Source organism: Arachis ipaensis, chromosome B04 (assembly GCF_000816755.2).
Source record: "Arachis ipaensis cultivar K30076 chromosome B04, Araip1.1, whole genome shotgun sequence".
Classification (NCBI taxonomy): Eukaryota; Viridiplantae; Streptophyta; class Magnoliopsida; order Fabales; family Fabaceae; genus Arachis; species Arachis ipaensis.
Window position 1 is genome coordinate 121,309,174 of NC_029788.2, and position 13,649 is coordinate 121,322,822.

Genomic DNA, 13,649 nt, shown 5'->3' on the forward strand with positions numbered 1-13,649 from the left:
GTACAAATATTTTAAATATTAATAAATAAATAAATAGATAAATAAGATTAGTAAATAAATATATTCATAATTTATTTGTATATACGTATGTATTTATTTTTAAAAGTAGTGTATGTGTGTATATAATATTATTATTATTATTTATTTATACATATATATTTTTTTATGAAAAAAGAGGGATGATTTGATTTAATATAATAATTTAATGTATAGACACCCAAAGTAAGCCCAGAGGCATAATCAGTCCGTTCCTAAGGCTCTATAGGAACGAACTGCTCTGATACCATAATGTAACACCCTACTACACAGTGTTTTACGCTTAAGTCATAGAATAGAGGTAGTGTGATGCTACAGACCTCTAAACAGTAAAAATATACATATCATAGTGAAAGAAATAATATACTAGAAGCCTTGAAAACAAAACGGGTAAACAAAAATCGCAAAATAAAAAGCGCAACGCTCAAGGAATAGAATTACTTGTGTGCTAAGAAACCTAATAGGAAATGATAAAAGTAGACAAGGGAGTAAAGAAAAGTCAAGGAATCAGCATAACTAGCCCTTGACTCAGCCTGCGAAGTTAAGGCTGGCCGGGGAATATATATATACATATAAACATACATAAGTATTCCCAAAATGCACCAAGATACCAAAACAAATTCCTGTCTCTCCCTCAACCTCTAGGAGGAGCAGCATACACAAGTTACTTGGAGAGTAAGCTAGATACATATGTACATATATACAACAGAAATCCAAAATACACCCAGGAACTACTTCGCTTCAAAGATCCAGACGCCTAGCGAGGAGCCTCTCGACTTGCATCTGAAAAACAACAACATAGTATGGAATGAGAACCGGAGGTTCTCAGTATGGGAAAAGTGCCACGCGTATAATAAATAAGGTCCTGAGAATGCCATAGGTAATCCTAGTACTCCGTTATTCAATTATCCAACTTAATTACTAAACAGAAGCCATAAACAGGAGTAGGTATTCTAAATCTGCCTAACTTACTCAATTTCAAATATAATCTAATACCAAACCATTTCACCTTTTCCTCCATCCTTCCATCATCCATAATGTAGCAAAGACAAGCAACCAAACAAGTTCACACACAAGTAATGAGCAAATAGTGCAAGTAGCAAATATATCAGGAAGCAGATGGTATATATCAATTAGGCATACCCAGGAAATGCATAACAGTCCAAACAAACAAATGCATATGATGAATGTCTGTCCTATGGCTGATGGGGCCTATCTGTCAGTAATCCAGCCAACCCGACAAGTCCGAAAACCTTAGACTGTCCCCCGTCGCGCATCTCCAAGAGTCTATGCATAGAGTTCACATTCATTCATCATGTAATCACTCAATAGGGCTATCCATACCCGGGAATTTATACGTGTCCAGTCACCCTTACGACGTAGGGTCAACAGAGTATCGAAATTCAACCTGAAACACGTGATGGCAAGCCACGATTTTTACCCAGAAAAACTCGTATCTCAGATATCATTATTCATAAGCCATGACAACTTCATTATCAATACATCATCAATTATCAAACCTTAGCGTTAAACTTCGTTAACATTCTTATTTTCTTCATAAAAGCCACCATTTACAACTTTCTTCACCCTCAAGATATCTTGTTTTCCTAGCTTCTTTTATCCACTTGACCTAAAACCAAACTTTAAGCCTTAAAGGGAAGAAAATGGAGGTTTAGAAGTGGAAAATTGGTTTAAAACAATCAAAAACCGATTTTTTGCAACAGGCGGTATCCACGCGTACGCGTAGGCCACGCGCACGTGTAGTGCGCGTGGAGCATACATCAAGTCACGCGTACGCGTGAGTCATGCGTACGCGTGAATATGCACCCACACATACGCATGCTTCTCGCGCATGCGTCGCCAAAATTCCACGCCACGCGTACGCGTGGATGGGCGTTTTTCCAAAAATTTGGTAGAATGCCTTGAAAGCTTGCTGCAACCAGTTGTTAACTCCTGCTTCACAGTTTTATGTATCAATTTTTCATTGTCCATAACTTTCTCCTCAAAATTCTGTTTTTCACAAAATTGATATCGTTTAAAAGCTTACAAAACCATCTTTCATTTGCAACAAATCACAACTCAATCCATAATTTGAGGAGTAAATTATGGACTTCGAAAGTTCATCAAAAATTGGTTTTTTAACCAATTCTCAACCAAACCTCATTTTCATCAACTTAAGTTCCTTACCATTAAAACTTGCATTATAATACCATGTCAGCCCAATTCATCAACAACCATTGCCAATATAAACTTTAACCAATTCAACAAATCTTGATCATCAATAAATATCAACATTTACCTTATACATCAATAACCCCTCCTTTATATATAACAACTCTTCACCTATACCACCCTTCATCATATATTTATCAACCCTCTATCAACATATAGCAATTAAATTCCATTAACATAAATCAACCCTTCATTAACTCATACCAACATCTTCAACAACCCCTCATGAATAATATCAAGCACACATATATAATGCTAACAAATCATGACCATAGCTACCATTACTAACTCAATTTCAAGGGCACACATTTACAACTTCAACACCTCATAATTCCAATACATATTCACCAATAATTTATTCCAACAACATTACAAGACTAATCATTAAATACAATAACCAATTCAACTTATCCTATGGTTCCTCTAACCTAAGTTTTTACAACACCGTAAATATTAAACGTGCGAAACTTAAACCATACCTTGGCCGATCACTTTGTTTCACCCAAGGTAGCCTCACAACACAAAACACAGCCCCTCCAAGCTCAATTGAAACAGCCACAAACCAAGCCTTGATCACCAATAAGCCTCCAAATACTCCCAATTCAATTCCAATGTATATATATCCACTTAATCTACACCTAATTCATATACATGTTCCAAATTCAGTTTTTTTCCACTATAAATACAAGATTGAGCTAGGGTTTGGGTGTCCTTACCATACCCATATGCTCAATAGCTCGAGCCCATTAAGTCCCGGAAGCTAACTTGAATCTAAAACACCAAATTATACAAAATCTCAACACTAAAGCCCAATAAATTCAGAACTGGAAATGAGAAAATTGAGGAAGAAAACGTGGTTTCCTTATCTTACAATGTTATGGGCTTTGTAGAGCTCGACGCCGTGGACGCGTAGCCGCAAACGGTACGACGATCGGAACTCGGAGCGAAAAGTTATGTGGATTTGAATGAAATCAAGGGTTTTGGAATCTTCAACATGTTCTTCCTCATTTTGGCTAGCTGCCCAGCGTGTTCTGCATGCTGAATGGAGATGAAATGAGCTTCAGCTCATTATATATAATGAGTTGGTTGGGCCCACGGGCCGGTTCGGGTTCAGTTCAACCGGTTTGGCCCGTTCAGTCCAATCTTGGGCCGAATTTTTCGAAATTGGTGTCAAAATTCTCGTTTTGACGAACTCTATCCTATTTTGATATTAGTTTTCCATTTTTAATTTGCCTAATTAAAATTCAAAGTATTGGCTAACTCTTTACCGATTTTAGCGGGGTTTACAGAAAATATATAGCTTATTACAAATAACTTTTGTAAAAGAAAATTGTTTTTGTAAACTTCAGTTGTTTTGTGTTGTATTGTCTTCCTTTGTATTATTACAAAATTTCTTTTTTATAATAAAAGTTGTTGCTTTATTTTTCTTATATGTTGTAGACTTACAAAGAAATTCTCTTTCCTGGAACAGGGACGAAGCAGTACTTGTGGAAAATATTGCTCAACATATATTTGAAATATTGATTCCTAAGTTGCCATCTTCAATGAAGAATCTTGTGGGGATTAATTTGAGAGTGGAACAAGTGATTACTCTCATAGGCCTTGGATTGAATGATGTTCGCTTTATAGGTCTATGGGGTATGGGCGGGATTGGTAAGACAACTATTGCTAGAGCAGTCTTTGAAACCATTCGAAATAGATTTGAAGTTACTTGCTTTCTTGCCGACGTTAGGGAGCAATGCGAGAAAAAAGACATTACTCACATACAAAAGCAACTTCTTAAACAAATGAATATAAGTTCAAATGCTGTTCATAACAAGTATGATGGGAGAACAAGAATTCAAAACTCTCTACATCTCAAAAAGGTACTTCTTGTTCTTGATGATGTAAATCATGAAAAACAATTAGAGGATTTGGCAGGGCAGCAAGATTGGTTTGGTCCTGGAAGCAGAATAGTAATTACAACTAGAGACTTAGAGGTGCTAAAGAAACAAGAGGTGCATGAAACTTATAAGGTTGAAGGGTTAGTGAAAAGTGAAGCCTTTAATCTCTTTTGTCTGAAAGCCTTTAAACAGCAGGAGCCTACAGAAGGATTTTTGGATTTGTCTGAAGAAGTGGTCAAGTACAGTGGTGGTCTTCCATTGGCACTTAAAGTATTGGGTTCCTATCTTTATGGTAGACCTATTGCGGTTTGGCATAGTGCTATTGAAAAAATAAAAAAGTCTTCATATTCTGAAATTATTGATGTTTTGAAAATAAGCTATGAGGGTTTAGATGATATGGAAAAGAATATTTTTCTAGATATTGCTTGTTTCTTTAAAGGACTGGGGAAAGAATATGTAACAACGATATTAGAAGGATGTGGTTATCAGGCTGAAATTGGTCTTGATATTTTGATTAACAGATCATTAGTTACTATTAAAAATGATCGACTGGGAATGCATGATCTGCTTGTAGAAATGGGCAAACAAATTGTAATTCAGAAATCTCCGAATGATGCTTGTGAGCATAGCAGATTGTGGTGTTTGGAGGATGTTGAATTTGTACTTACTCAAAAGAAGGTAAGTGTTGTTTTTTTCTCAACTATAGGATGCATAAAATTAAAATAAGAATTTGACAATGTATTTGATATTATATATAGGTAACTAAAAACTATTTTTTGTTTTTGTGGTTATCTCAATCAGTATAGTTTTTTCATTGGTTTTTTTAATCGTTTATTTATTTATTTACGTGTATGTCTTGTAGAAAACTAAAGCAACTCATGGCATCGTTCTACATAAGAGGTATAGCGAGACTGAAGTGAATCAGAGAGATTTATCTTTCTCAAAAATGTGTCAGTTAAAGCTTCTCATTTTAAATACCGTGGAAGCTCCCATTCTCTGCGATATTCCTTGTACATTAAAGGTATTTCACTGGAAATGCTGTCCACTGAAAACTCTGCCCCTTACAGATCATCAACGCTATGAACTTGTTGAAATTAATCTGTCTGATAGCAAAATTGTACAGTTATGGGATGGAGAGAAGGTAGACCTTTTCATCAACAGTTCTATCAAATTTTATTACATAAACATTTCCAGCAAAAATATTAACACCATGTGATATTTTTTTTTTATGTTTTTTCAGGTTCTAGAAATGTTAGAGCACTTGAATCTGTCTAGGTGCATGAAGCTGAAACAAACGCCATACCTTTCTGGGGCTCCCAATCTTAAAAAACTTGTTCTTTGGGGATGCCGGAAGTTGAATTATATTCACCCGTCTCTCGCACACCACAAGAGACTTGTTGAATTGGATTTAGGTAAATGTATCCGTCTTGAAACACTTGGAGATAAATTGGAGATGAGTTCACTCGAGATACTAGATCTATCTGACTGCAGTAGTTTGAGAAGACTGCCAGATCTTTATGGGGCTCCCAATCTTAAAACACTTGAGCTTAGGGGATGCGAGGAGCTGGATTATATTCACCCGTCTCTCGTACAACACAATAACCTTGTTGAATTGAATTTAAGTGGATGTAGGAGTCTTGAAACACTAGGAAATAAATTGGAGATGAGTTCACTCAAGAAACTAGATCTAAGCTTGTGCAGTAGTTTGAGAAGACTGCCAGAATTTGGGAAATGCATGAAACAGTTATCCATTCTTAGGCTGGTATATTCAGGTATAGAAGAGCTACCCCAGACGCTTGGAAATTTGGCTGGCGTGTCTGAGTTGGACTTAACTGGATGCTACAAGATTACTGGTCTTCCCTTATCACTTGGATGTTTCGTTGGCCTAAAAAAGTTGGTGTTAAGTAGATTCGTCGAACTTAGTTGTCTTCCACACAAAACTCACGGGTTAGAGTCCCTCACAGTTGAGGATTTTTCTGACAGCCCAAATATTGTTGGATTTTTGCGTTCTCTCTCTTGCCTGAGCCTGACCTCTTTGAGTAGCCTGACCCTTTCCTACTATATTGGGTCATCTAGAGAAGAGTCGACCCTTTCCTATGATATTGCCCACTTAGCGTCGTTGACCTTTTTGGATTTATCTATGAGCAGTTTTTTAAGGGTTCCAGTAAGTATCCATCAACTTCCCAGACTTACGCGTGTAAAGCTATCTTTTTGCGATGAATTGGAGGTTTTACCAGAGCTTCCATCAAGTCTAAGAGAATTAGACGCACAGGGTTGTTATTCACTGGATGCGTCGAATGTTGATAATGTTATATCAAAGGCATGTTGTGGCTTTGCAGAATCAGCTAGCCAAGATCGTCAAGACTTCTTGCAAATGTTGATCACAGGGGAGGAACTTCCCGCATGGTTTGAGCATCAGGAACAAGATAATGGAGTATCAGTCTCATTCCCACTTAATTGCCCTTCAACTGAAATGGTCGCACTTGCTCTCTCTTTCCTATGTGAAGGTATCAAAGGTTTCAGAAGATTCCAGCCTTCGGTGATCTGCAACGGGAAAGAATTCATCAACGCGAGTTTATCCGTGATGAAAAGTGAGGATTCTTTGTTCATTGTGTGCGTGAACGGTTACTATTTTAGTAAGCTGTTATGCCAACACAATCGCTTCCAAATGTTATTTCCAGATCACGACGATCTTGATATCCGAGTAAAGAGATGTGGAGCACGTTGGGTGTGCAAGCAAGACATTCAAGATTTCAAGAAATGAAAATATGAAACAGGGAAAAGAAAAGCAACTCTTGAACTGAACATGGACATGATTTCACATTCTTCAGCTTCTATAAATAAGATGCTCGTGGTTGACTCTCCCGTGTATGAACAAGAGATAGAGCTAGCCGCCACAGCGGAGGCCTCTATTAGCCATTTGCCATCTCGCAAAAGCTCTGACCCATCTCGCAAAAGCACTTAGTTACCATAGCTCATGACACAGGTTTCTCAATATGTTACATGTATCATTGCCAAGCTTAGATCTGCTCGGCTAAATGGTTCCCCAGATCTGAAGCTTTTGACACAGCTCATTGCATCCATCCACAAAGAAATGTAAACCTTTTTTATATAAATATTGCTATTTGAAGTTTGCATTTTAGTTTGCAATTCTTTTTCTTTCAATTTTTAGGAAAGTAATATGTTGGTTTTTGATAGAGGAGAGTTTATGTTATCTGATTACTGGGAATGTGTTTTTGTGTTAAATTGCGTGTTTCAAATTTATCTGTTAGACATGGTAATCGATGCATCATCCCATGGAGAACATATAGAATGTGCAAAGCTTATCACCTTTACATTCTCTGCTTGACCAATGATTACTTCAATGATGAATGTTGCCAAGATCTCGGATTTTAAACTTTAAACTTTTGATTCAGCCCCAGGAACAGGTCAGCCAAGGTGAACCTGAAGATTTTTCTGATTATCCTTTTTTTCATGCCAAAATATTAAGCACTGGCTGGGTGCCTATTGAGGATATCGTAGATTTGAGCAAAAGTGAGATGGAAAGGCAAAGGCGTGAAGGGGAAAGTGTTTGACAAATATATTTGCAGATGATGTGATTGAAGTGAACAACTTTGGTTGAGAAGAAAGGTATGTCTATTTGCCAGGAGCTCAATGTAATTTTGTTAGAAGAATGTATCTTGAGAGCTAATAACATTTTCACATTTTTTTAAATAGTTTTTGAAGGAGCTGGAGTACATCACTATTAGTTTCCCCTGGAACTAAAGTGATCTCAATTTTCGGCTCTGGAAACTTGAAACATCAATTTTTAAAGATTGTGGAAACCTTAGCAAGGCAAAAATTCAGTCCATGTCAATATCCATCTGGTGTTGTGTAAATTTGAGTTTGATGTAACCATGTATGGGACTATTTGGATTCATAAATAGTGAAATTGTTTGTATGCTAATATTCTAGAAAAATGATATGGAACTAAAACTCTTTTACCTTTTTTGTTATGCTCCTTATGACAGATTTTATTTTCTAAAAAGCAGAAGAGACTATTAGAATGTAGAAGTATTGTCATTGGTGGTAGCTAGGAACTAGGATCTAACATTTGTTACATAACCAATTTACACTTTCAAAAAATAACAAAATTCTAACTCAAAATAAGCTAGCTAAGATCAATTCTCGCTAATAGCTAAATGTTTTATATCTTCTAACAATTCAAGTAAAATCACCAATTAAAGCTAAAGGACTCAAAGTGCAGATTTTCAGCCAAATTGGATGAGCAAACAGCTGCTACCTCCTGCCTCATTTCCTTGGGTCCAGAAACAAGAACCCCCGCATTTGACCCTTTCAGTTCCAACAGTAGTCCTTCAAAAAAGAAAAAATAAAAGCAAATAAAAGACAGAGAAAGAAAGAAAAGAAAAAAGAAAAGAGAGCAATTTCATACCCTTGATATGTCTCTAGGCTATAGTTTAAAATAAAGATTCCCTTCACTTGAGGTCAGTGTTATATTTATGAAGGTAATTAGTGTTACAGTTTACAAACTACATAGTAATTTGCCCCAAAAAAAAAAGTGAAGTGACTTACTTCTTAGGTCAGGTCTTCCACCATAATGCACATTTGTAGCATTGGCAAGGATCTGGTTTGGTAGGCTTTCCAATTCTCTTTCTACTGATGGAGATGACCCCTCCATATTCTGTACCTTCTTTGCTTCTTTGACATTTTGTTTCTTGTTCCAAAGAACAGCTGCACTTGCACCCATTGCTATAGACACACATATCACTAACATGTTGATAGAAGACTTCAAAGGGTATGAAAATATTTTATTGGTGTTATGATCAACAGGAAAAATGTAGTAATGGTTAATCATCCCAATTAGGATAATGAAGATTATGAAAGAAGATGATATTATAGCACCAACCCAAACCCAACTATTTGGACCTAAAATAGTAGAAATAGGCGAGTCTTTTTGGTTAGGCTTGAACCATATGGATTGAAGGGGAATTGAATTATTATTCTGTTTATGGTCTTCCTCTCTTGTGATGTAAGCCTCAATTTGTAGTTGCAAACTAGAAATGTCACCGTTGATTCCATAACATGGGAGGATCATATCTAACATTGAGAGACAAGAGGTGTTCTTAAATGCACAAATTAAGGTAAGTTTTGGAGTTCTGTATCTCAATGTTATGTTCAGATATATTAGCTCTCTGATGATAGACACAAAAGGGGTGATGCCACTGCCTCCACTAATCATCACAAGAGTTTCATGCCTGGTGAATAGAAAGCAGAGTTATTAGTTTGTAAGAAATTATAAATAATCATTTTAGACTAAGCCAGAAGTGATGTTATTTAGAGAGTAACTGTCTTGCTAGCAACCCAAAAACACTTTTCCATAATATATATATATATATATATATATAACACTTATTCTTGAATGGATGTGTAATTACGTGTAATTTGTTAATATAAACTTGGGCTTTATATTTAAAAAAATGCAAACCTTAGATAATCGGTAGATACAGGTTCATAAGGACCTTCAACATGGACATTGAGATGATCAATTGCAGATGGTACTGAAAGCATCTGATAGAGTTTCTGGGACCAAGCTCCCTCACTCTTAATGACAACACTTAGAATTTCAGGCTCCAAGTTACTATTAGAAGTAACTGTAAATGGATGCCACTGCAACTTTGATATGCTTGGTATGTTTATGAACACAATACTTGTGGGATTATATGTCAACCCTGCCAAAAAATATAGATAGCCACATCAGCACTAAAAACAATATACAAAAATTCTTATCATTGAAATTTGAGAATTTTTTTTTCAAGAAGCAGGTCATAACCAAATTATCTACTTGATCCCTCAAAAATATTTGACATTGGTTTGGTTCCTGACAAGTTGATATATAATATATCAACTTAGTCCCCTGAAAATTATACATCACATTAGTCAAATTCCTAAAAGATTTTTTATTAGTCTAGTCCTTAGAAAGTATATGTGATAATACTCTGGTCCTTAAAAAAGCATGCAACCTCAACTTGATCTTTTATTTTATAAAAATTTGTTTGCAGAAAGTGATAATGTCTTTGCACACACTTTTTTAAACCTACCCGAGTCCCAAGAATAGGAAAAACTGATTTTTTTCCCCATCTCTCTCACACCGTCTATGATTTTGGTGTCTGTAATTAGTATTCTATATCTTTAAACAATTAAGAGACAAGATCTAAGGGACTAAACATCTAGTTTATTTTATCTTACCATGGGTCTTAGAGAAGTTAAGTTCTACCGCTTCACATGGCAAAACACGAGCAGAAACCAACCGAGCTTGCTGTCTTGATTGCAAGAACCTTAGATAACGATCAACCAAGAAGAGGTAGAAACCAGGGAGCATAATACAAGCATAGGAGATTCCCACATGAAAGATGAACAACACAATGAAAAGGATGTAGAGGTGGTGTGTGTAGAAGAAAAGCTCAAAGGCTTTTCTCCTAATGCGAGGGAATGTTGTAAGCCACATTAAAAGACCAATTAGCAAAGTTAACTCTCCTGCTACATTTGATATCCCTGTTTTTTTCCATTCTAGCATCTGCATTGAGAATAATAGTAATAGTATCATGAATCTATAGTTCTATGTTATAGTAGATAACAAAATGATAAAAAAAATATCCAAGTGACTAGCATAGAGCACAATAGTAGTAAATTAACTTGTTTGTGCTAGAAATAGTTAGTTAGTCAGTATAGTTTCTTTTATTGAACATTTTTAATTAATTTTATTTCACAAGATCCTAAAATCCAATAATACATTAAAAAGAAAAAGATAAACAAGAATTAAACATGCCCTTAGAATTGGTACTTTCTTCTTTTCTTTTGAATCCAAGCTTTGAAATTTTCATGCATACAGTGTGATTCAAGTTTTAGACCACATATCATTAGTTCACAAACTTGATTTATTTTTCACATTTATCAGTCAACAACCCTATATTTTACTCCATCGAATTTCAAAATGCACCATGAATTGACTCCATGAGTTGAGAATCTACCATTTTTCAAGTCCAAAAAGGGGAGAGGAAAAGTAGGGGACTATTTTGACGAACCTTTGAAAGTTGATTAGTCACTGCCCAATAAATGATGTAGCAAAGGCCATGAGCAGTGAAGATTGTCATGAGCATATTTCCAAGCCAAATATGGTACTTTATGCAACTCTCTGATTTTAGACCAACCAGTGGCAACAATGAGGAGCCACGTGTCACTGGGAAGAACAACATTGCCAAGCATATGTTCCCAACTTTCCCCAACATTAGCGCTGATTTATCTAGTTTCTTCTGCCATCTGCGAAAACACAAAAATCACTTCCTTCACCACCAATCCTAGTTATTAAAACAGAAATAATATTTAGAAAAATGTTCGAAATTGCGATTGAGATCGCATAAAAGTTATATTATTATTACCTTAATTGCACACTAATGAACAAAATTCATGATTGAGACCATAATCAAAACTATAATCCTTAAATAACTCAGAATATATATCCATATCATAGAGCAAATATGTGTAAAACTCAAGTCATTGTGTATGTAATTGTATTATGATTTTAATACACTTTTTCTCCATCTTCTGCTGCTGATTTCTGAGAAATTTTGGCAAAGCTGTTGTTTAGATAATTTGAAAAGGACCAAACTAGTAGCACAATGAACATAAACAACAAGGCAAGTTCTGTGCCAGAAACAATGCCAAGAGGGCCTCTCACAAGCATTGGACGCTTCCCTATGAATACTCCCTCACATTTCTTCCCATTCTTGCTCCTGGAGTGGTGCAAAGAAACCAAGGAATTTAAAGCCAATCATCAGAACTGGGAATACTCTAATTATGTTATAAGAATACTTCATCCATTGATAAGTCGTTTTTATTTTTCTGATACATTCATCAATTGTTTTATCAATAAACAAATTGCATCCAAATATATCAATTTATGAATGTACTACAAAAAAGAAAAAAGAAAAAAAAATGGATGGACACAGTACCTTAAAATACTTATTACTTAGAAAAGTAGATATGGCTAGAAGAATAAGAAAAAAATCAAATGGGATTCAAGAATAAGAAAAAAGATAGCACCTTTCAATTTTGAAATAATTGTATTTCTTTGCTATATGGAGGTAGATACTTCCCAAAACAGCTATGAACAATATTGGAACAGTGAACAGGAGAAGTGTTGCACCTGCAAGAAGATCATAGAATATATCAGCATAAAACAAAGAATATAGATATGTGAATTTTGCAAATACATATGTAGCTGAATCGGAAAATGAGACCTTGTTTTCCAAAATATGAAGAATTGATCTTTGCTTTTAGTTGCGGTAACCATATCTGTTTATAAGTGTCTGTTGGAGCCACTACCCAAACAAAAACCCAAGCCAAAAACAAAACCAGCACCATTAACCTTATTGCAAATTGAGCCCTGCCATATTTTTCTTGAGAAGGTGGTGACTTCTTCAACACTTCCTCATCCATCTCTTGGTTTGTCACTTGTTCACTCCTTCTTCTTCCTTTAATAGTCCAGAAAAGACAGCAGAGTATTCAGTTTAGAGAAAGTGAATACTATATATAGTCATGAATTAAAAACGACAATAAATGGAACTCTTGTATATATACAAGTTGAAATCAAATTTGTGATCCCATTAGAGGTGGAAATGGACTGATTCTTGGGCGAACCTTACCAGTTAGTCCTGGAACCTTTCTTAGGGAGGTTGTACTGTTTATCACTTTAGATTTCGGAACTCACCAAGAAAAAGAAATCAAAATTGTGACACTGACTAGGAATGAAAAACCAAATTGCATGAGACTAGGTATAGTATTTATGACATTAAGAGTACAATGCCAAAATCATGTGGGGCATTATTAAGAATTGAATGTGTTTAAGGTCAAGCAATTCAGTGTGATGTTTTGTGTGCAAATTTAAATGAAAGATACAGGTGCACAGAATCAAAGGACATGAACATGGTCCTTTATGTGAAGCAGATAGAGATAGTAGTTGGACTCCTGAAAGTTGAAACTGGAGTACTGAACTGAATTTAAATCCCATATTGGTTTTATAGAGAATTTACTTTGTGGTTCATTTTTTATTGCCTTCAAACTAGGAAGGAGGTGAAGATTTTGTTAAATTTGGCAAATTTGGGGGAATTTGAGTGCTATGTTGTGGGGTTACACTTGGTAGCATGAAGGCTTGTGCCTTTTAGAAGCTTAGTGGGGTGTGCGTGTGTTGGGGCGTGTGTCAATTTTACATGGCGTGTGGTTAACTTTGGTGCGTGGAGAATTTCACATACACATTGGAAAATAACATAATATATGTAAATATTTTTTGAACCTTTTTATTCTTACATTGATAGTAAATATAAGCAAATTTTGAATGGAATATAAAGCATTTAGCCATTTATAGTCATTTTTTAGATGTCTATGAAAAAATACAACAAAAGAATATACTCCTTTTGTTTTAAAATAAGTTTTTTTTTTTAG

At 35.4% G+C, this 13,649-nt stretch overlaps 2 protein-coding genes and 1 long non-coding RNA gene across 4 annotated transcripts in view; 1 reads left to right on the top strand and 2 right to left on the bottom strand.

Moving 5' to 3' along the window:
* LOC107635058 (TMV resistance protein N-like) overlaps positions 1-8,138 on the top strand; it is a 75,756-nt gene extending 67,618 nt beyond the window's left edge. For both annotated transcript variants that reach the window (XM_021121840.1, XM_016338420.2), the window contains exons 2-6: positions 3,740-4,829; positions 5,014-5,292; positions 5,392-7,247; positions 7,568-7,781; positions 7,869-8,138. In XM_021121840.1, coding sequence (XP_020977499.1) covers positions 3,740-4,829; positions 5,014-5,292; positions 5,392-6,915 — 2,893 coding nt within the window. In that variant the 3' untranslated portion in view covers positions 6,916-7,247; positions 7,568-7,781; positions 7,869-8,138. The remainder of the gene's footprint in view (positions 1-3,739; positions 4,830-5,013; positions 5,293-5,391; positions 7,248-7,567; positions 7,782-7,868) is intronic.
* On the bottom strand, positions 526-3,350 carry LOC107635072. The gene is made up of 4 exons (XR_001619133.2): positions 3,140-3,350; positions 2,985-3,039; positions 2,748-2,906; positions 526-819 (listed from the first exon to the last, which is right to left on the bottom strand). It is a non-coding gene; the product is annotated as an uncharacterized LOC107635072 (long non-coding RNA).
* Positions 8,187-13,649, bottom strand: part of LOC107635065 (ferric reduction oxidase 2) — a 6,111-nt gene continuing 648 nt past the window's right edge. Inside the window, exons 2-9 of the mRNA XM_016338427.2 lie at positions 12,449-12,682; positions 12,252-12,354; positions 11,738-11,941; positions 11,234-11,468; positions 10,398-10,725; positions 9,637-9,880; positions 8,724-9,406; positions 8,187-8,504 (exon numbers count right to left, since the gene is read on the bottom strand). Coding sequence (XP_016193913.1) covers positions 8,365-8,504; positions 8,724-9,406; positions 9,637-9,880; positions 10,398-10,725; positions 11,234-11,468; positions 11,738-11,941; positions 12,252-12,354; positions 12,449-12,682 — 2,171 coding nt within the window. The 3' untranslated portion in view covers positions 8,187-8,364. The remainder of the gene's footprint in view (positions 8,505-8,723; positions 9,407-9,636; positions 9,881-10,397; positions 10,726-11,233; positions 11,469-11,737; positions 11,942-12,251; positions 12,355-12,448; positions 12,683-13,649) is intronic.